Source organism: Megalobrama amblycephala, linkage group LG1, assembly GCF_018812025.1.
Source record: "Megalobrama amblycephala isolate DHTTF-2021 linkage group LG1, ASM1881202v1, whole genome shotgun sequence".
NCBI lineage: Eukaryota > Metazoa > Chordata > Actinopteri > Cypriniformes > Xenocyprididae > Megalobrama > Megalobrama amblycephala.
This window is the reverse complement of record NC_063044.1, coordinates 44648558-44671528: the sequence shown is the minus strand read 5'-3', so window position 1 is coordinate 44671528 and position 22971 is coordinate 44648558. Positions and strand designations below refer to the sequence as shown.

The window sequence follows — 22971 nt, the reverse complement described above, 5'->3', positions numbered from 1 at the left end:
AACAGAGATATGTAGTTTTTGGAGACTGCTTAATAAGGAATATCTACACTGTGAAAATGAAAAGATACTTGAGGCACCATTTTAAGGTTCCTAAGATCATCACGCTGATGGAAGCCTCTAGAAAACCTCAAGGCATCTTTTCAAAGTAGACCTTATAAGTTCCAGTAATACTCTAAACACTGTCAACAAGTCCTCCCGTAACAGCATTAAGCGGAAATCTTTGAGACGTGTCAAATATACAATACTGAAGGTCCTTGAAAAGACCACCATTTCATTTTACACTTCCCAAGATGTTTCAAAATATGAACAGTAAATTCTTACCTTGACACTGAAATCCTTGTTTCCCAAAACCCCTGAAAGATAAAAGCAATGGTTCATTGAAAATAATAGAACCATCATTTTTACAAAATTTACAGTTTCACTAAAATAACTTTATGGTTTGACTGTTGTCTCATGTAGCATGACCCATTTCATATTCTTGTACTATAATCAAGTCTCTCTTTTTTTTTTCCATTCACATTTTCATTTTACTTTGACTTTACATCCTTTATTTAGGGAAATCAATGAAGCCTTGTCTCAAACCTAGTGAGCTCCTACCGCTCAGCATTTTGGACACTTTTGGGCAGTTCTGAATCAGATGAGCCCTAAAATGATGCCCATAAATGAGTGCTGTTTAGGTAGACAGTACAATATGACTAGAGACAGTGTAAAGTGTAACACCTGAGCTGCAACAGTAACAGGTCCACCCTGTATGGAAAGCCATTTTAACATATATTCCTTAAAATCAACTAGAATCTCATTTTGTTACTATTTTTTTGTTATTCATTTATTAAACAATAATGTGATTTCAATTTCATTTTTACTATAAACATTTCTAATCTATTGAGGGATTTAATTTAGCTACAAAGGATCAGTTATGAGAAGCCATATTACAAGAAATTTTAAGACAGATGCGAGTGTCTTGTATATACTAATATCACTTTATTAGTTAAAAAAAAAGTGTAGTAAAAATAAATAACCATGTGGATAGTTACTACCAAGGAATAATAATATTAATAGTATCTAATAAAAAAAGTACATGTATCTAATACATAGTTGCTTGTAAAATTGTAAAGGCTACTACTACTGGATTACTTACTAGTAATTAAAAACATAAGAACTAGTGACACAACATACTAGTTAGTTTTAATAAATGAATGTTAAAGCAGCTTGCCATTCACGTCAGTATGTAATGAATTGTAGTTTTAGAGCGCCCAAACTCTCTTACCAGATAAAGTCCGTGCAGTGGCTGCAGAAAGTAGGCTGCTTGAAGAAGCGAGCGATAAACTTGTGGTTCTTGACTTCGTGAACGTTCTTCTGTCTCAGGGCACCTTGTCGGGCAAAGCCTCTCATTGGTTCGCTCCTCTCCTCTCCATCGCTGTTCGATTGTGCCGGCTCTGCCATTCTCAACGCGGGGGAAAGTTTGCGCGAGCCTGTATACTGGAGTTAGTTGTGCGGAGTGTGTACATATAATGCGGAGCTTCAGACTGCGATGAACTCTCAGGCGCGATGCTTTGCGTCCCTCTCCGCCCAAGTGCCCTCCTTACGCACCGGTACACGCACACACAAACTCTCTCACACACACTCTGACGCGCTGTTACAAGACTCCTCCCACACTCCCACTCATTTACCTTTGGCAAGCAGAGCTGATTGATAGAGATTCTGTCAAACCTCTCACACATTTACATGAAAGCATAATGAGGAGGAGACAGTAGGAAACGTTTACGAGAAGATTATGAAATATGAGGCTCATGAAAATTTACATTGCAAAAAAACTGTCAATCATGCAGCCTTTCACTGCCTTGCCGATACTGTATGAAGTAGATTGCGTTAAAACAGCAATTCTACGTGATAAAATTTAAAGTGCTCTCTGTATTTTTTTTCTAAAACAAAAGTTTTACCAGAAAAAAAAAAAAGAAATAGCACTTAAGATAAATATTAAAATCATACACAGCCATAGGAGATACATACTGGACTGTTGTCACATAGAAAAAGAGACTTTTTTCTACATGGAGCGGGTCGCCCCCTCATGGATGCTAACATGACATCACATGACCTGCTGCATGTGCTACAAAATGCACAGAAAATTGTCGAAATTAAGACTGAGAAGAACAAAAAACTAACAAAATAAGAGAGAAACAGTCAGCTTCTGTGTAAGGGCGCATAAACAAAGTAAACAAACTTTATTCAGATGTGTTTTATTTCACAGTCACTGTAAATTGGGATGGATATGTGCAAGTTAATAATAAAAACTGAGTGCGCTTTTAAAAAAATATTTGAGCACTGCATATTCTGAAGAGCTAAGGCTAATATTAAACCATGTCTAGATAGATTGACTGTTAAATTTAATTAGCATGCATTTAATTTCATATATGATAAAATATGACAAAATATGAAAGAATAACTATTTTATACAGTAGCAACCACCGTACAATTATGTGATTTTCAATGGCTGATTCTTACATAAATTTGGTCATCCTAATCTTATGAGGTAAAAGGGTTAGTTCACCCAAAAATGAAAATAATGTAATTTATTACTCACCCTCATGTTGTTCTTCAGCCATAAAACCTTCGTTCATCTTCAGAACACAAATTAAGATATTGAAGCCTCTATTGAGAGCAAAGCCATTCAAACTCTCAAGATCTATGAAGGTACTATTTAAAACAGTTCATGTGAGTTCAGTGGTTCTACCTTTATTATAAAGCGACAAGAATACTTTTTGTGCACCAAAAAAATAAATAAAAATAACGACTTCTCAACAATATCTAGTGATGGCCGATTTCAAAACACTGCTTCGGAGCTTTACAAATCGAATCAGTGAATCGGAGCGCCAAAGTCACGTGATTTCAGCAGTTTAGCCGTTTGATAGGAGATCCGAATCACTGATTCGAAACAAAAGATTCATAAAGCTCAGAAGCGTCATGAAGCAGTGTTTTAAAATCGGCCATCACAAGATATTGTTGAAAAGTCGTTATTTTGTTTTGTTTTTTGGCGCACAAAAAGTATTCTTGTCGCTTTATAATATTAAGGTAGAACCACTGCAGTCACATGAACTGATTTAAATATGTTTTTTAGTAGCTTTCTGGACCTTGAGAGGTTCGGTGGCTTTGCTCTCAATGCAGGCCTCACTGAGTCATCGGATTTCATAAAAAATATCTTAATTTGTGTTCTGAAGATGAACGAAGGTCTTACGGGTGTGGAACGACATGAGGGTGAGTAATTAATGACAGAATTTTAGGTGAACTAACCCTTTAAATTTGGCTATCATAAAAATGCCTCATTAGCATTGAGGAATCTGTGACTACTTAACATAAAGTACTGGAAACAGAAACCTATTAACGTATAATACTCTTACAATTGTATCAAAGTATTAATTTAGGGGTTCAGATGCAACAGGCTGCAGGTTCTCAGATCTCCCTAAAATCTGAAGCTCAACGTATAGTTATTTAGGTGGCTGCTCAAATAAACTGACGTCTAAGCTTTGTTACATAAATTTTTGTGTTGTGTCCCGGCTGACTCTTTTCAGCAGAGCTGTTTCATTCCTGTTCTGTGACGCACTAACAAGTAGGAGGCAAGGACAACCAGCGGCTGAGAGTACAATGCCACCATGCACTTACCGAGAGAGACTGAGTGAACTTCAGCAGGGAGTTTGAACTTCTTGTGCTCATGCTGTCATATGCCTGTATCATACTGTATGATTCATGCTTGTTGCTGAACTAGTCCTACTCCAGGGCTCATATTCTATTGGTAATCGATTGTTTCGATGACAAATCGAGTATTGTGTGAGCGTTCGTAATAAAAATAATTAGCGCAATAGCACCATAAAGCGCAATACAGATGGCATAAATAGCGTCTGTGCTTATGTGTGAGGTATCGTAATCAGCTTCAAGGGTTAGCGAAAGAAACAGTAGCCCCTCACCGCAGAACCTGTGCAGAACACATGAGATCCAGGGGCAGAGACGGGTAGGTTAGTCCAGCTTTACAATTAAAATTAAAAAATTAAACAATTTTTAATTACAATTAAAAAGCCAATCGTCTTTGTCATAGATTCGTCACCTGTTTTTTTGTTTGTTTGTTTGTTTTTTTATCTAGAACGCAGATGTGCATTAACTGTGAAGCAGGGAAATACATCTTTTGCGCGTTTTTATCTGTCAGATTTTTATTCCTGATTTATATAGGCTATAATTAGGCCTACATATTTAATATACAGCATTTAAGTACCGGCAGACAGGCCACGGGTGCTGACATGTCTTGCTTTTTTTAAGGAATTAAAACATTTTAGATTTAAAGGGTTAGTTCACTCAAAAATGAAAATTCTGCCATTAATTACTCCCCCTCATGTCGTTCCACACCCGTAAGACCTTCGTTCATCTTCAGAACACAAATTAAGATATTTTTGATGAAATCCAATGGCTCAGTGAGTTCTGCATTGACAGCAAGATAATTAACACTTCCAATGCCCAGAAAGCTATAGACATATTTAAATCAGTTCATGTGACTACAGTGGTTCAACCCAATGACTTTATTCAACAATATCTAGTGATGGGCGATTTCAAAACACAGCTTCATGAAGCTTCGAAGCTTTACAAATCTTTTGTTTCCAATCAGTGGTTCGGAGCGTGTATCAAACTCAAAGTCACGTGAACCATTGAAATTTCTAAACGTTTCGAAACACTTATGATGTAACGTAGCCTCGTTTACTGAAATCACATGACTTTGGCAGTTTGATACATGCTCCAAACCACTGATTCGAAACAAAAGAAGCTTCGAAGCTTCATGAAGCAGTGTTTTGAAATCATCTTCGAACTGTTTTAAATATGTCTTTAGTAGCTTTCTGGGTTTTTAAAGTGTTAATTATCTTGCTGTCGGTGGAGGCCTCACTGAGCCATCGGATTTTATCAAAGATATCTTAATTTGTGTTTCGAAGATGAACGAAGGTCTTACGGATGTGGAGGGTGAGTAATTAATTTTTGGGTGAACTAACCCTTTAAAAGGAATAAAGAAAAAGAAATAAGAACTGTTAAGAAGTTCTAGGTCTAATGTGTTTATGAATTAATCAATGTGAATTATTTGCACATAATTTATTTTAAAATATGCACACATTCACTCTTATTCGTATGTCTAACGTGTCGAAAACGCAAAACGTTTCTTGTCTCATGAGAATGTTAATTCCAAGAAATAATTGTGTTTCTCATCATCTTTTACACTAACAGGAATAGTTCACCCAGATTTACACACCATGTTTCTTGAAGCCTGTATGACATTCATCGTGGAACATAACGTAGATATTTTTAGCAAAATGTCCCAATTCACTTTTATTGTATGGAAAAGAGCAGTGTTGACATTATTCAAAACATCCTTTATGTCCCTTGGAAGGAAGGAAGAAATAAATTGGCTGCAGTTTGAAACAACATATAAGGAAGCATAAATTATGACATTTTCAATCATTTTTGAGTGAACTATCCTTTTTTAAACCATCTTCACAATTTTCTTGCGGCTTTTAGCCTACTCTTTAAAGTTGTTTTAAAATCTTTTAGTGATTTTGTAAAATTAATCTCAATTGCAGATAAAATTGCTTATCTTAGCCTCAAGAGCTGTTGTGAAATTTTGTGTTGTGAAGTCCACGTTAAAAATAGGCTATTTTCTCTCAGTTGACACTGTCTTTTCCTGTGTTAAAGCAGTTAGAGGAAACCGTTAAATGCACAGCAGCATGTGAGATGGACAGAAATGCAACCTAGAACCGCGTAGTTTAATGGTGGTGCGGGAGATATAGTGTTAAGGTCACAGAGATCACCTGTGAGTAGCGATGCCCACAAGCTAACAGCATCCAGAGCAGCTTACCTGCTCTGCGCCCACTACGCGCTGCGCTGGCAGTCGCCCACGCACACACATATACCTACCCGCACTGAAATCCTGCGGTTTCTAATCTTCTTTGTGAGTTTGTGCATTATGTGAGGCACCTATTGATGTAGTTTCTTTGTAAAAATGTATTTGATTTTCAAACACATCCGTCGTTGCAAAATCTTTCCTTTTTTGTCAGCAGAGCAAGATTCAGCAAGATGAAATACTGCCATCTACTGCTGGAATATATACGCTCCTAAGGGTATAGTGCAGTCAAAAAGGAAAATTCTGGCATTTATCCTCACGTTGTTCCAAAACTGAATGACTTTTTGTGGAACATAAAAGAAGATGTCTTTTTAGATATATATTTGATGAAAGTCAGTCGTCACCAAAATTGTTCTTCCTTTAATGTTCCACACAGAAAGTCGTACATGTTTGGAACGACATGAGGGTGAGGAAATGTCTCGAGTTTTTCAGCTTAAATCAATATATTGGTGATTTTCCTACGCTAGAAAGTTACTGCACTTGTTTGCATAATACACAAAGAGATGAAAATTATATTTAGCATAGTTATACAGGCCAATTCCTAAAAATGTCTTGTAACCTTTTCCAGTGCCTGATCTCGACCTTTCTGTAATGCTTTGGTGTTAAATGGAATAATAAGCAGAGAGTGAGTCTTTTTCCTATGGTTGCTATGGAGATGCCTTTACATAATTATAAATATAGGTTGATCACATCCTTTAATACACTTGGGATCTTTGTTCTGTTAGATGAAGAGCACACGCACAAAACCTCCAACGAAAAAAGGCGGTTTGGAATTGTTAATTCATCTCTATTATTTGTTTGTTACACTGCTTGTGTTTAGATGTCTTTATTTTCTCACGTCTCTGACTGCAGATTAACGTTTTTTTGGTCAGCATAATCTAATGTAATATGGACGCAGCTTTAATCTAAAAAATAGATCAAAATAGAAACCCAATACATGTCTGAAATGAAAATGTGTGCTTATTCTCTGAATAATAAAAAAAAAAAAAATTACCGCTTTCAAATTGATTTTGCTAGAGGGGGGTCAAATCAGAGTTTAAAATTAGATTTTGATTTCAATTTCCAATTTCAAACATGTTTGCTTTGCATATCAATTACAGTCGAAAGTTTCCCAGATTTTGTACATTCCACACTTGTTATATGAAACATGAAAATTTTGTAGCAGCAGTTGAAATACTGCAAATTATTTTGCATACAAATGAACCAGACCTGAACCAGTATTCTGCTTTTAAATATATTAAAATAAAATAATAATAAAATCATCAGTTTTGAAACTTGAACACAAAACCACATTGCCAAAACCATAAACAGACAAAGGAGAAAAAAAGCAGATGTTTAAAACAGACATAGAAATCACTTTATTGAGGGAGTATCTTCCAACAATACAAAACACAATAATCCAGAGGCTTAAAGTAATACCATTCTGTGAAGACGTCAACAGAACAATGTCCCTCTGCTCTGCGCGGTCAATCTGGAAAATCATGACAGTGTAAGCATGGCTTTATTTTAAGTAAAGAAAAAACTAGGATGAGGGAAAAAAAAAAAAAAAAAAAAAATTCAACCCACAGGCTCAACCAAACTATGAAAGGATGAAACAAAGATATACCATAAAATAACTGCCACAAGTAGATAAAACATGGTAAGCGACAGCAAATAACCTTGAAGTTCTGCGTTTTGCAGCCATTTGGTGACGGTAGGATGAAAGAGTTACATTTTATTCAACATCTGCCCAAGTTACTTCCACTTTAGAATAATAAAAGCTTTTTAATGGCCAAGAGGCTCTAAAGTACTCAAGTGGGCTTGTCACATCAAGGTCAGCGTTTCAGATCAAGTAAACAGGTGTGCCTGAATGAATATGTGTGGAAAGCCAATTAAGATTGTTGTCCTTACAAAACATTTCATTGTAGAATATTATGGAGGGTGGGAAAAAGTAAAAATGTTCACTGTTCTCACTCACTGAACTGGCAGGTCATAGGATTAAATGGCAAATCCTAGAGGACATATGACTCTACACAGAGTGAAGTGAGACTTGGTAAAAGAACATGTAGATTAAGCGAGTGGGGTTATTGTGTCTGGGTGGGCAGCCGCTCCTCAGGGGTGTTGTCCGAGGCCTGGGGTTCTGCTGGGGGTCCGGAGCTGCTCTCGGATGGAGCAGTGCTGTCGCTGGTGCCCTCATCTGTAGCGCCCTCTGCAGGCTCAGGCTGGGCCGGTTTCTCTCCCGCTGCACCCGCTCCTTGCTCAGCCTCCTGAGATCCTTCAGAAGCTTCAGCCAGAGTCTCTGCCGGTCAGAAGCCACAAAGTTCAGTCAAACATTGTTTATTCTACCATTTTTGTTCAATATTCAAAGTTAGAGAGAGGTCTGACCCGTCTCCATCGGGGTGGACTTGTCTTCTCCATCCTTGCTCTCGCTGGCAGAGGTTTGTTCTGTGTTGGCATTGGCCTGGACCCCTGCTGGCTGTTGCTCTTCTTGAGCAGCTCTCTCCACCTGCTCTGCTGCTTCCCGCTCTCTCTCCTCCGCCCTCCGGCGAGCCGCCTCCTCTGCAGCCGCCATTTCGGCTGCCAGCTTCTCCATGTCCACCTCCACTTTCAGACTGCACAGCTAAACAAACAAACAAACCGCACATCAATCACTGACAGTGCGTTTGGCATTTGAGCTCAGGCTAAACAGAACGTCTATTAGTTCACAGATCAAACTGAATTTCACACCCGTTTGAGCTCGTTATTGAAGGAGTCTGTGCTCTCCAGGAACCTCCTCTTCTTCTCCTGATGTCGGTCCTCGATTTGAAGAAGCTCTGCTTCAAGCTTTCTCTGTTTAGAAACAAACAAACAAACAAACAAACAAACAAAATCCAGGAACAATGATTAAGCCATGTGTGTAACAGTCTTGCATTTTGTCTTTGTGTCTTTAACATGCCCAACCTACCTGATGCACCATGAGGGACTGGACTTGACGTTTGAGGACCTGCATGCGAGCGGTGGTAACCACTGAGCGAACATCAGGCACCACGACCTCACTCAAGATGTCGCTGATGAGCCTGTGGTTCCTCTGGAAACGAGCTGCCGCTGTATGCTTCATGGAGAAACCGTCGTCATAGTCTAAGAGACATTTCACATTTGGAATTAAATCAATACAAAATATGAAGCATTTTAAACCTTTTACACTCTAGCCCCATTTGGATGGTAATAACTTCTCAGCAGGACATCTGTAAAAGAAAATCTGAATGGCTCTACCATTATAAAACTCCTGGAAATCCTGGAAGTTTACTTCCCACGTGGTCATACTACATGTTTATGTCTCAAATTATTTTGTAATTTTAAGCCCTTGGCATTTAATAAGACCTATATATATATATATATATATATATATATATATATATATATATATATATATATATATATATATATATATATATATATATATATTTTTTTTTTTTTATTATTATTATTATTATTTATTTATTTCCATTTATACACATTGTTGCCATCAGAATGGCCCATTTTAACTGGAATCTAAAATCAGTAGGTAATTCAGCCTGGGGTGTCAAAATGTGGGAGGAAAATTCGACACGTTTGGCAGAGGAAAAAGCACCATTTTTTAGCAACATTACCAAAGCAACATTTTTTAAGGCTTTAATTTACAGAGATAGCTCTGTGAGAAATAATTAGCATGAGAATGCGGCGTTTTATCAAATGGTATCAGAAATGCAGTCAATTTTATCGCTGTTCAGCAAATTTTCATGGGCCAAATCCAGTCATTTCAAAGGAATCCATGCAAACATGTGAAAGATTTCCCCACACAGATTTTGCAACGGGTTCAAGTTGGTAATTTACTGTGTTGACCAAGAGAAAGCTGCTCAGTTAAAAAAAAAAAAAAAAAAAAAAAAAGACTTGTGTGACATTACTGACAATGGACCTTTTTTGCTCATGTGACCATACCTCGATGCTTAAAAATATTCTGCAAAGATACCACCATTCCAAAAACAATTGGCATTAAATTTTCAATATTAGGTACAACAGGTCTAAAATATTAAATATTCAAATATTAAAAGACTTTAAGAAAGCACACAAGAGTCTAAAAATGTACAATTCAATCTGAGAGGACAAAGTCTCAAGAATATTCACATAAATCATTGTATTGTGTTTGTGCCATCCAAAAGTGACATTAAGACGTCACTCTCACCATCAGGATCCTCAGCGGGCTGGATGCTCATATAGGGCTCGCCCTTGTCTAGGCGCGACTGTCTCTGCCGGCTCTCTTCTTCTAGAGCAGCTTCAGCGCGGTTCTTAGCATTGACGTATGCCAGGTAGGCTGGAGAGTTGTGGTAGGCTTTCAAAGAGTCATTATACTCAATCTGCGGGGAAAGAAATTGCTTAGTGCCTGTAACGATTTCCCAGGAATCACTTTCATATAAATCTCAAAATGAGGACAAAAAAAAAAAAAAAAAAAGGCAAGGAACAAACCTTCTCAGCCTCGTATTCATTTAAATAGTCCTGTTTTTCCTCATCAGTGAGGTCCCTCCACATGCCACCAATGATCTTCCCAATCTCCCATAGCTTCAGGTCAGGATTAGAGGCTTTAACTTGGTCCCAAACCTATGAAAGACACAAGTGTCAGATCAAAGTCGACAGAGCAGTCTGGGTTCCTGGGCGGAGAGGGTTGCATTTTTCCAAAAAGATAGAGAGAGAGAGAGAGAGAGAGAGAGAGAGAAGAGCACCAATTTTTGTCTCCCTTTCAGTCCAAAATTAAAGGATGAATGCAAAGCAGGAGAGAAAAGTGTAATTGATCCGAACATTATGTTTAGATTTGAAGCATTAATTTTTCTATTCAAATAGCTGTGTTCATCTTTTAAAACACTTTGCTCAAAACAGAAAGGAAATGGAGCAGAGTTTATAGTCTCAAATGAGTAGATCAGAAAAGATGTCAGCTTTCAGCCTTGTTGAACAGAAGAAAGCAATGAAGCGATGTTGGGGTCTACCATCTGAAGGGGTGGAGTCAGCCCACTGACCGCCCCTCAGCATTCGAGATGATCGCAGAAGCGCTCTCCTCAATTTACAAGCAGTAAAAGCAGACACCGTGGGTGTCTTACCTTCCTGCTTACCTTCCGGCTATACCGCATGTAGGGCATCAGCGGCTTGTCGGGCGGTTTGGGCGGCTTAGGAACGGTGATCCCTGAGGAGTTCTGCGGGAAAGGGAAAGAGGCCCACGCGGAGCGTTAGAGATCACAAAGGGCACACTTGGTCATCACAGAAAACACAGAACTGTCATAATGGAGCACTATGGAGAGAAAGGAACAGGAGGCAAAAAAGTACAACTTAAAGAAACAATGACAGCGTGAAGCGCTTCGCAAAGGGGGTGGGAGACGAACCTGAACGGCAAACCAAATACAGCACGACAGCACGTTAACATTACGCCAACAAGGCCATGCATTACGGTCTTTTGGACACAAAGCAACTGTCTTTTACAGCCCAAAATGATTCTGCAGAGGTTTGGATGATACCAGCCAACAGCTAAAATGCCTCAAGCTTGCTAAGAAGTCGTGCCAAGTTGCGGAGTTTGGCACGGGCGTCTAAAGCCATGCGAGCGGACGGCCGTTGGCTATCGTGCATGATGAAGTGATAGGATGGCCGATGTGGGGAGAGGGGAAACATTTCTGAGAAGCAATCACTCTGAAGCTACAAGTCATTCTGCCTCAATCATCCAGACATTACAGAGAGTGACTGCTTGACAGAAGCATGAGGATTATGGAAGCTACTAGTTGAGAGCTACACAACTACCCAAGACTCGACTCTACTACCCGACAGACACCTTCCACTCTATGAAATGAGTCTGTACAGTGTAAGAGCAAAGCATTTCACTATTTCATATTCAGGCCATGTAAGTTAGCTTTAGTGTCCTCTCGTCTGGGCTTTTAGTCCCTCGGCTGTCGCTAGGGCCCTAGTTGGCACCGGTCGAACCATTACCCTGTTGTTCCCGCCGGGGTTCCCTCCCAGCCTGTAGTTGTTGTAGGCCAGATGGCTGTATGGGTTGTACCCCACAAACCCAGGGGTGGTGGGCATTTGCTGATGGAGACAAATGAGACAAAACACGAATGAGAAATGACACAAACAAGGGAGGAAGGGACAAAAAAAATGAAAAGGAGAACCTGCTTTCGTTTTCTGTCATGATTTGCATAAAACATGCAAAAAGCAGCAATCTTTGATAGCAGCACAACCCTGGCATTACTCTACATCCATTTGTAGCAAAGCCACAGGCACTATGGGAGGTGGTGGTAGTGGTGATGGGACGCAATGACGTTCTAAAAGGCTGTGTTAATTTTAGGGATTCAGATCGGGAGTATTTGAGCCATGGTGGTGTACGACCTGAATAACGGGTCTCTAACCTTACAGGAATAACAGTTCTGGGACACTAAAAGTAATTAACAGGGATATTTCATCCACACAGGATTCAAGTTTTCCAAGGATGCATGTGGGACAATGCATCAGTGCCAAGTTAATGTTCTCAGTATCCATTTTAATGTACAATGATTAAATGATACGTGAAAGCCTCAAAGCACAAGGAGGCTCACACACTTTACGCTCCAAATTTAGTGTTTAATGAATAACCATTAACTTTTCATTGGTCCTTGGGTCATTAGGGCTCCACAATATATCAAAATAAAATCGACACAGAGATATGGCTTAGTGCGATTATTAAATTGTGAAGGCTGCGATATAATTTAAAAAAAAAAAAGAGCGCAGTACTGCGTTTACACGTGCAGCTCATGATACAGTGACAGTAAATAACATAAGGTCTAAAAGACCAAATCACGAGCTGCACGTGTGTAAATGAACAGTGCCACGCTTAAAACCCCCAGCGCTTATTTATTTGCCAACAAACCACCCAAATAAAAGTTTGACGGTTTACCGTTTAAAAACTTACAAAGACAAATAGTAGTATTGTAATTTTATAGTTGTACTATAATACTTTTTTAAACTATAACAGTATTTTCGCTATACACATTTTGTTTAATATTACTATTAAGTTAGGGATAATGTACATCCAGCCAGTTATCATCTCAACAAGGTGATGAGGATGCATCAGCCTGAAGGGGTTTATTCTGAGATAACCGGCTGGATGTACATTATCCTGCTTATTACACGGCTACTTGCCACATTAGTAAATAACTGGACATGAAATATTGAGCCAAGTCGAAATATTGTATTAGCTCTTAAAACGCAACTAGTAATCCAACTAGTACAAAACAATAGTCGCAAAAAAGCAGCAGCTGCGTTTGTATGAAGCAAGAGAGAGCGAGTCAGTATACAGGAGTTTAAATTTTATACGCTCACCAAACGCAAAACTTTGACGAAAAAAAAAAAAATCCTAGCAAGCGTATAGCGCTGCTGATTTCAGTAGCCCAGATGAGCCCGTGTTATTTGTTTTCAGCCGTTGTTATCGGGGAATAACATACCGCGTACATGCCGCAATTGACCAGTCAAAATCAAGTTTTCCACAGAGCCGTGTAATAAATCACAATAATACTCACCCCAATAATTCTAAAAGCACCGGAATTCTCTCATATAGCAATTTATAAATCGCAAAAAAAAAAAAAAAAAAAATTATATATATATATATATATATATACACATTATATATTATATACACACACGCAGCCCTTCATTAAATACTACTTTTGGAGTCTAAAGTAAGTAGCATCCTCAGCAACTTACGGATTTTATGTGTTAAGCTGTACACAAAAATAATAAAAGCCACCCCATATGATTCTGTGACCTTCCCACAATTCTCTCCTCTCATCTCTAAGGAACCTACGGTATGGCGATGGAGGGGAGGGGCCATATGGATGATTGGCATGTTCTGGATACTTACTGTTGTGGGGGCTGGGGTAGGGGCAGGGGCATAGGGTGGCCGCTCTGTGAGAGGAAGAGAAGGGAGGGGAAAATTAAATCGACTTTATTGAAATTCTTTGAAAGTTATTCACCAGCGGTAAAGCCTACTTATTCGTCAAATCTTCATCAGTTCAATTAATTCACATCACAAACGTTATTGTCAATTACATCTATAAGATATGCACACCCATATTTACACATTTACACTTTAATTAGAGAAAGTGGCAATATATAAAATAAATGGTAAAGCATCTTTAATAAAGTAATTTCTGAAGATCTGATAAAGATGGGTGGGCTTTAACCAATCAATTGAAATGTGCTCTTACTTGACATCTTGTTTGTAGGATTGAGGATATCAGGCTATCCCCATCATTTGGTTCTGAAATAGGGCAAAAACTTATTAGACGAATAGGCATGCTTTCAATGTGTGCAAAAACATGATCAACTTGCTCGAACTGCAAACATATTCATTTCAACCTGCTTTTCGAAGAAATATTTTTTGTTTAAAACAACAATACACCCACCTGATTTAGCTTGAATGTGAAATTCGAAGACATTGTTTGATTGAACAGCCCACAGTGTTTGTGTTTGTTATAAATAAAGATGTGGATTTAATAGGAATTAAATGATATATGTTGTGTTTATGGTTCTCAGGCCTGTACTGGATGAGGATAATGGCGCACACAATGAGGCGAGAGGGCTTGCAGCTCGCCAAGAGGTTTATTTATTGATGAACGTAATAAAATGACAGCTACAAGGAGGAAAAATAAAGGTTATTAACACGAAATGTATTGTAAAGGTGTTGTACCTGGCGAGCTATAAGCAACATGAATGCATGAACAGTGGAGATGCTAACATGCAAAACATCAATGAATGAAACTGGCTAATACTAGCTGAATAGCACAACAGTCAAATATCATGTGAAAAACAAATTCATAGTCGCATTTCAGGCAGAAAATGTGTTTTACGTTATTTTGATTGTTTTTGGGGAGTTTAAAAGTTTTTTACTATTCATTTTGTATAAACAACACGGTGTTATCGAAACAGTGTTAGCTAGCGGGCTAAAACTAAAGTCCGACAACCGTTTTATATATAAAAATCATGATACGTATCAAAAAACTGCATTTTAAAATAGGCATGTTTGTTATATTACAACACCGATAATAAGTTGTTTGCTGAAACCAGTAATTTGTAATAAAACGCACAACATTAACGAACACTCACCCCAGCTTCTTTGTTCCCTCAATGGTGCTCCGCCAGGATGTGACACATTTTGAGCTGCATCTGACCTCATTTTCTAGCACACTTCTGCCCTCTAGAGGCCACAATACAATACTGTACTGAGTCTGACCAGACGGAGGTTAGAGAGAGAGATATGGGCGCACAATGCACAGCTGCCCATTCTGTTTAATTTGGCATCAAAATCTGCCCAGTTTAGACAGATTTAGGAAAATAAAGTTTTCCAATTTAGTCATATACACAATTGATCCAAAGTTTGGGGTCAGAAAGACTAGGAAATTAATACTCGCATTCAGCAATGATGCATTATTGATCTATACAGTTATAAATAATGTTACAAAAGATTTCTGTTTTAAATAAATGATGTTCTTGTGAACTTTCTAGTCAACAAACAATCCTGAATATTAAGCTGCAATATTGGAAAGATTTCTGAAGAGTCGTCATGTGATCCTTTGCCATTACATTAATAAATTACATTTTAAAATATAAAATAGAATCATTACAGAATTATGTTTTTTACTGTATTTTTAATCAAATAAATTTAGCCTTGGTGAGCATAAGATACTTCTTTCAAAAACATTAAAAAAAATCTTACCAACTGGAAACTTTTAAACGGTAGTGTATATCAGCAAAAACATCAATATTTTTGTCAGATTTTCAGCAGGAAAAACAATTTGACCAATTTTTACATTTTATTCTCTTATAAATTTCTCATACTTGTACATTTATCACTATCACTAATTGGCATGCTGTATAATCTCACGGTTTAGATTATACATTTATATTTACTGCAAAATGTACATTTAGATGCAAAAGATTATTTTTAAAGGTAAATCATACTATAGTATGAAAAATGCACTATTTTTTAAAACGCTAAATCCAACAAAATAGGGCAGTTTTTGTTATAAATCTGACCAGAATGGTCTGTTCTCTGTAACACACTTTATTACACATTAGTCACCCTATAAATATTCATTAAATCCATTACATAACACGACTGAAACCTTCCCTTCTGAGCACTAAGTAAACATATTTCATAATCCACCAATACTCAACAGACTCAATTATGCTTTATGTTGATTGGCAATCCATTAGCATCAACTTTGCGATACCCGAGATTCAAAAACGTCATTAAAGGGTTAGTTCACCCAAAAATGAAAATTCTGTCATTAATTACTCCCCCTCATGTCGTTCCACACCCGTAAGACCTTCGTTCATCTTCAGAACACAGATTAAGATATTTTTGATGAAATCCAAGAGTTTCTGATCCACACAACGTCATTGCACCTTTTGAGGTCCAGAAAGGTACTAAAGACATCAAAACCGTCAACGTAACTACAGTGGTTCAACCTTAATATTATGAAGCCACGAGAATACTTTTTGTGTGCAGAAACAAAACAAAAATAACGACTTTATTCAACAAATTCGTCTGTCCCGTTATACCGCTACGCTATTTTTCGTTGGCTCTCACGGCCAATACTGAGCCCGCATTCTGATGTAAACACAACGACGTGAGGGTGAGTACTTAATGACAGAAATTTCAACCCTTCAACCCCTTAACCCTTTAAAAAAACAGTAAAGAGAAACACTCACCACGACCACTTCAAAGATTTATTGGGCAGATATCACTCGATTCATTTAGCACTGTAAACACTTATGTAGAGAAGGCAACATGCTCCAAATAGACCAAGATATAGGCTTGAAATCCTTTTGTTTGCCTGGTGTCAAAGTAAAGTTTTAATCCCTGTGCATAGAGCAAAGGTATTTTTTCAACAAGTCTTGAATGCACCTGCTGTTCGGATGCAAAAAACAAGAGCAGACAGTTCCTCTAGAGTGAGCCGAAGATCCACTGAGAACCAGTCCTGTCCGTCTGAATGGTCTAAGCAATTGCTTTCAATGTCTTTGATATACATATATATATTATTATAAACATGTAAACAAGTATAAAAGTAATTTCATATATTTTTACTGAAGAGTCCTCTGTCTCACTGATAAGCTTCATCCCGCAGTATCTTCCTCTGAAGTAAGTAATCCACGTCAAGCCTTTATTTCAGAAGCCATTCATTCACTGAAAAGAAAAGCAGACAATGTGCTGTCAGATTGTGAAGCATAACACTTATTCACAAAGACAAATGTTTAATTTCCATCTGTTTCAAGAGCAATAATCGTAAGCGTCTAATTGGAGTGCTCAGCTTCATTGAACGCAGCATGCACACGGCAGTGTGTTTACTACGCAGAGCCCGTGCGTGTTATTGATGTGGAGCGTGACATAGACCTCGGTATTGCGGCCTCAGCACACGGTTGTTAGGACAGTCCCGTCTCTGACTGAAGTTGATGTTGGTGCGGATGCAGCGTTGGTGCAGTGGCTGGGTCGGCCGCATGTTGTCACCCATACTGAGGAAGATCTGAGACGGCTGGTTTTGACTGAGGAGACGAAGAGACTGCATCTGAAGAGATATTGGAAAGGGGATTAAGTGTTAATCAGGGCTAAATTCAATATATAATATAATATAATTGACATAAGCAGAGTTTTCAACATTTCACCTCTATCTGTGAGATGTAAATTGGCCTATTCATTAATATCCAGGTGGCTGTCTCAAGGCACGGTGGAATAGTTATCGACCCTTCATATGTGATAAAACGGGAGGTTTCGGGATACAGCTCCTCAATATCGAGCCCCATAAGTAAGTATGCATCATCTGAAAAGTCATAGTATAAAAAGAGAAATCGCACACATTTACGAGAAAATATTCAAAGGATCACTCCAAGATGTCTACATACATTCCTACAGGACAATGCAGGATATTATCATATAGCTATTATTATTTTGTTCTGATGGCAATTCTGAGAGAATAAAATATCACTTCTTATCCAAGACCACCAGGTGGTAATACAAAGCCAAGTTTGTTTTTCCTGCTGTCTTTTTTCATTAAGAGTTATGAATGTCTTCGCAGAAGCAATATTTCACATTCAGACTGTGGAAGCCATTCGATTTAATAAAGGTAAGTTTTCAATCAAATGTAATTTAAGGTAACAATAGTAACATAAATTCAGTTTTTTTTCATTTTTAAATTTAATGCTAATAAAAAACAGCTTTAGAGTTAAAAAGTGTAAAAAAAAAAAAAAGAGCACCGTCGGCTCCACTGACATTAGTAATGAAGTGCATGGGTATTTCTGGGCACTTACGTTTATACGTAATCCTTGTAATGGTCTCTCTGTTCAGCATACGGTTTAGAAATAAATTTGTAGGCTCTGAAATCTGAAGAGTCAGATATCAAAGAAAACATTTAAAACCTGCAGCTTTTTCTGATGAAAATGCAGAGTTTCATAAAACATGGTGCTGTTCAGTGCATTAATCACAAATGACATGAGCGTTAACTTGCTGCTGAGATATTTCATTACGGCTTCACCATATCACAAGCACAATCAATAATAGTCTAGTAGAATTTATTCTAGGGGGCATCTGGGTGTGTTTTTTTCCACGTACTGAAGATGAATGGCTTTCATCTATGTGCCTTCATTAGTAGTAGAATGGTGGAGATTCCCAGACTTCACGATCACTGCGAAGCGGGATAAAAGTGGAGGGGGCTGCAATACCGCAACACCTTCATCTGAACTGTGGCAGGTCTGCCCTAATTTACACAGAAGTCACGATTCAAACCATCAGGGTGGCGACTCCTGCTGCAATCTGTGAGTTTTACGTCATGCTGTGTGATGAGGTTAAATGCCAGGGAATCTCCACCATTATCTCACTTTTAGTTTGGAGGAGAAAAGTGGTTAATAAACAGAAATCAAGACGAGTGAATGGCTTTTTTGAGATTTTTATGTAAACATGACATTTCAATGTCTTAAAGGGTTTGTGACACATACAGTTGCAAGAAAAAGTATGTGAACCACTTGCAGAATCTGTGAAAATGTGAATCATTTTAACAAAATAAAGAAGATAATACAAAATGCATGTTATTTTTTATTTAGTACTCTCCTGAGTAAGATATTTTACATAAAAGATGTTTACATATAATCCACAAGACAAAAAAAAAAGCTGAATTTATTAAAATAACCCCATTCATAAGTATGTTAACCATTGATTCTTAATACTGTGTATCATTACCTGATGATCCACGACTGTTTGTTTGTTTTGTGATGGTTGTTCATGAGTCTCTTGTTTGTCCTGAGCAGTTAAACTGAGCTCTGTTCTTCAGAAAAATCCTCCAGGTCCTGCAGATTCTTCAGTTTTCCACCATCTTTTGCATATTTGAACCCTTTCCAGCAGTGACTGAATAATTTTGAGATCTGTCTTTTCACACTGAGGACAACTGAAGGACTCAAACGCAACTATTAAAAAAGGTTCAAACATTCACTGATGCTCCAGAAGGAAACACGATGCATTAAGAGCTGGGGGGTGAAAACTTTTGGAATTTGAAGATCAAGGTAAATTGTATTTAATTTGTCTTCCGGGAAACATGAGGTATCATCTGTTGCTTCCGAAGGGCAGTACTAAATGAAAAAATGTATATTTAAACAAAATAAGAAAAATTTGGACATCTTCATCCTGTTCAAAAGTTTTCACCCCCCGACTCTTAATGCATCGTGTTTCCTTCTGGAGCATCAGTGAATGTTTGAACCTTTTTTAATAGTTTAAGAGTTTGAGTCCATCAGTTGTCCTCAGTGTGAAAAGACGGATCTCAAAATCATTCAGTCACTGCTGGAAAGGGTTCAAATATGCAAAAAATGGTGGAAAACTGAAGAATCTGCAGGACCTGGAGGATTTTTCTGAAGAACAGAGCTCAGTTTAACTGCTCAGGACAAACAAGACACTCATGAACAACCATCACAAAACATAAAAACAGTCGTAGATCATCCAGGTAATGATACACAGTATTGAGAATCAATGGTTCACAAAATTTTGTACGGGGTCATTTAATAAATTCAGCTATTTTTTGTCTTATGGATTATATGTAAATATCTTTTATGTAAAATATCTTACTCAGGACAGTACTAAAGAAAAAATAACATGCATTTTGTATGATCTCTCTTATTTAGTTAAAATTTTGCACATTTTCACAGATTCTGCAAGTGGTTCACATACTTCTTGCAACTGTATATATACAATATATACAAATATACACACACACACACATATATATATGCGGAGGAAAAAAGAACGCACATCTGTATACTGTATCCAGTGTAGATAGCATCAGTGATTATAATGGGTTCTATTTGCTTTTGCTATTTGAGATGCTTACACAGCAAATGTCAGCCGTTAAGCAACTGAATGCCAGTGGGCGGGGCCTATAATGCAATGATCTATATCTATTCGTCGCTGTCTTATTGTAGAGGCAGTGATTTCCAAAAGTTTTTGCCTGTGTGACGTCACAAATCCCGCAGTATAAAAGCAAGCCATTTTTGGAGCTTAATTAAATAAATGCTTTGTTTATAATGAGAAGGACATTTTAAGCTATGAAACTATGTTTTTATATTAAGAACTTTCAGCAAACAAGTCATGCATCTCAGTGCAGCTTTAAGAATAGCATAGTGCAGTTTTTTTTACTCTGAAAAAATAGATTAGTGGTTCAATCCCATTCTCCCTTTTCCCAGCATGCACTGGGGCATGAATTATTAATATGGTTTGACCATATGCCAGTTTTATTTACACTGTTGTTGTTGTTGTTGTTGATTATTTTGTAATCAATGCTTGTGAAGTCAAACAGAAGTCAAGCACTTTACTCACCATGACATGTTAATGTCTCATAAAAAAACATAATATTGAACAGCTTACTGTAATAAAACAGATTTCATTTTTAAATGATGACTTCATAAATCTTTTTTAACATAGTTAACATAAGAATAGTAAGTAAAAATAAACTACAATTATCAAGTAAATCTTTGGATATTTTTTCACTATTAGTACTTGATGAAACAGAATCTTTGGAGTGCACTTTTGAAGCACAGGATGCATATGATATGGCAATACTGATGATTAATAATGAAGAGTCAAATTGAATAAAACAATAAAAAGCTTTTAGTGGTTATATTTTATTCCGGTGGTCCATTAGAATACCTTTTTCACCAAGTTAAGGATGCACATTTCTTTGCCCATGAGTATTTTTGTCAGAAAAGTATTTTATTTATTTTGCGGCCATTAAAAATATGATTCTCATTTATCATTAAGTACTGTCATTTGTTTTAAATCATTTAGACTCGTGTGAATGAATTATAAAAGGAACTGTTTGTTCCTTTGAAGCAACATGGATGCATAATGAATGTAGTCGATATGAAACAATGGTGATCAAATACAGCAGTCAGATATTTATATTTGCTTAATATTTGAGAAAAAAAATGATAAAAAAATTAATCTAAGAGCTAATTCTATTAGATTATTCCATGTTAAGTATTCACTGTTAATTAAAGTAACATTACTTCAAAAATAGGGCATGCAAAATTTCAATGAATGACATTACTACATTATATAATGCTTAAAAATAACAAACCATTGTATTCAAGTTTGAACTTTTATGGCATGTACATTAATATTTGACCTGATCTGTTAAGTGTACTGTACGTAATGTTTGCTAAGATGAAGTTTAATGAATTGTCTCCTTTCCACTGTATACATAAAGCAACTGAGTTTACTAACCTTCATGAAGATAGAAACAACTGCAATTCCGTTAGGACTCCTGGCAGCATCACTGTAATTTAAATACAAATCCTGATTATAATGGATGAGTTGCACCTGTGAAAAGAAAAAAAGAAGAAGTGTGACTTCCAGTAAAACACCAACAAACACCTGCTAGATAAAAATGTGCACGACCAAACCATCGTGACTGTACGGCAGGCTGCGCTCTACTTTCAAAACAGCCATAATCCATAAAATATACCCATAAATGATGTGTATATAACAGCATAACTCCATTAACTTCCTTTATGTCAGCTTGTAATCTCGTGTGGCACTGTAATGAGGGTCAGTACATTAATCCGTATAAATATTTTGCTGTGTGTTGTGTATAAATTCTTAATGAATTGTTAATGGGAACATTATGAAGCTCCTTTATGCTCCTCCATCCTGCTTTATCGCTCTTTCAGCGCAGCTCAATGAAAGCAAAGAGATGGAAGCCAGGAAATCTGCTGCTTAATTTTCAGTGGCTCAAAATTGCATTGGAACTCATTAGGAAATATGCTTCAGTCATCAGTTATAATGAGCGTGCTTGTCAGCTTCAAAATGAAGTTGTTGGAAAGCTGCTACTCATATAACCTCATTTGGATTAGGAAAATGAAGAGAAGCTGCTGACTTCAGTGAAATCAGAGGTGAGGTGAGGGCCACACATCTTTGCACCAAGATGAAGTGTAAAAATTTCAACTCATTAAAATTATTTGATATGTCTGGCACAAATGCATGTTCTTGACAGTTTGAAAACTGTCTCTTGTTGTGTGTTATTAATTGTTTGCTCTCTTTCAAACTATGTACACACAATGTTGTTTTTAACTTTATACACTTTTTCTGTTACACTTTTTTAATGTTTTTGAAAGACGTTTCTTATACTCAAAGATGCAACATTTATTTGATCAAAAATACAGAAAAAACAACAATATTGTGAAATATTATTACTATTCAAAATAACTTTTTTTATTTGAATATATTTTAAAATTTAATTTATTTATGTGATCAAAGCTGTATTTTCAGCATCATTACTCTTCAGTCTTCAGTGTCACATGATCCTTCAGAAATCATTCTGATATGATGATTTGATGCTCAAGAAACACTTCTTCTTATTATTATTATCAATGTTGAAAACAGTTGTGCTGCTTAAAGGTGCCCTAGAATTAAAAATTGAATTTATCTTGGCATAGTCAAATAACAAGTGTTCAGTACATGGAAATGACATACAGTGAGTCTCAAACCCCATTGTTTCCTCCTT

The 22971-nt window shown here is 37.1% G+C and overlaps 3 protein-coding genes across 13 annotated transcripts in view; all 3 read right to left on the bottom strand.

Moving 5' to 3' along the window:
* The window catches only part of prkcbb (protein kinase C, beta b), a 160229-nt gene extending 158506 nt beyond the window's left edge, over nucleotides 1–1723 (bottom strand). Inside the window, exons 1-2 of one of the 2 annotated variants that reach the window (XM_048195275.1) lie at nucleotides 1268–1723; nucleotides 322–353 (exon numbers count right to left, since the gene is read on the bottom strand). In XM_048195275.1, coding sequence (XP_048051232.1) covers nucleotides 322–353; nucleotides 1268–1443 — 208 coding nt within the window. In that variant the 5' untranslated portion in view covers nucleotides 1444–1723. The remainder of the gene's footprint in view (nucleotides 1–321; nucleotides 354–1267) is intronic. The other variant, XM_048195266.1, reaches the window with a different exon arrangement.
* Nucleotides 1724–7260: 5537 nt separating this feature from the next.
* smarce1 (SWI/SNF related, matrix associated, actin dependent regulator of chromatin, subfamily e, member 1) lies at nucleotides 7261–15104 on the bottom strand. Of its 9 annotated transcripts, none has more exons than XM_048195198.1 (11): nucleotides 15038–15104; nucleotides 14140–14192; nucleotides 13794–13837; nucleotides 11888–11986; nucleotides 11014–11106; nucleotides 10388–10519; nucleotides 10107–10278; nucleotides 8850–9022; nucleotides 8633–8734; nucleotides 8291–8525; nucleotides 7261–8204 (listed from the first exon to the last, which is right to left on the bottom strand). In XM_048195198.1, the coding sequence occupies exons 2-11, from the start codon at nucleotides 14144–14146 to the stop codon at nucleotides 7990–7992; spliced, it is 1272 nt and encodes a 423-aa protein (XP_048051155.1). In that variant the 5' UTR covers nucleotides 14147–14192; nucleotides 15038–15104; the 3' UTR covers nucleotides 7261–7989. The 9 variants fall into 9 exon arrangements, with proteins under 9 accessions (XP_048051155.1, XP_048051152.1, XP_048051164.1 ...); XM_048195195.1 differs by having other exon boundaries at nucleotides 14140–14564; nucleotides 15038–15103; XM_048195207.1 differs by lacking the exon at nucleotides 15038–15104 and adding an exon at nucleotides 14338–15016.
* Nucleotides 15105–16649: 1545 nt separating this feature from the next.
* The window catches only part of ca10b (carbonic anhydrase Xb), a 32773-nt gene continuing 26451 nt past the window's right edge, over nucleotides 16650–22971 (bottom strand). For both annotated transcript variants that reach the window (XM_048195181.1, XM_048195174.1), the window contains exons 5-9: nucleotides 21693–21788; nucleotides 18239–18311; nucleotides 17597–17751; nucleotides 17328–17499; nucleotides 16650–17120 (exon numbers count right to left, since the gene is read on the bottom strand). In XM_048195181.1, coding sequence (XP_048051138.1) covers nucleotides 17098–17120; nucleotides 17328–17499; nucleotides 17597–17751; nucleotides 18239–18311; nucleotides 21693–21788 — 519 coding nt within the window. In that variant the 3' untranslated portion in view covers nucleotides 16650–17097. The remainder of the gene's footprint in view (nucleotides 17121–17327; nucleotides 17500–17596; nucleotides 17752–18238; nucleotides 18312–21692; nucleotides 21789–22971) is intronic.

Bases quoted from the DNA above. Each gene is read 5' to 3' on its own strand.
- smarce1 (XM_048195198.1), bottom strand. The intron at 11,107-11,887 runs GTAATGGTTCGA...CCTTTCCCGCAG, and splicing joins ACCCCGGCGGGAACAACAGG to AACTCCTCAGGGATCACCGT. The intron at 8,526-8,632 runs GTGTGAAATTCA...TTGTTTGTTTAG, and splicing joins TCAATAACGAGCTCAAACGG to CTGTGCAGTCTGAAAGTGGA.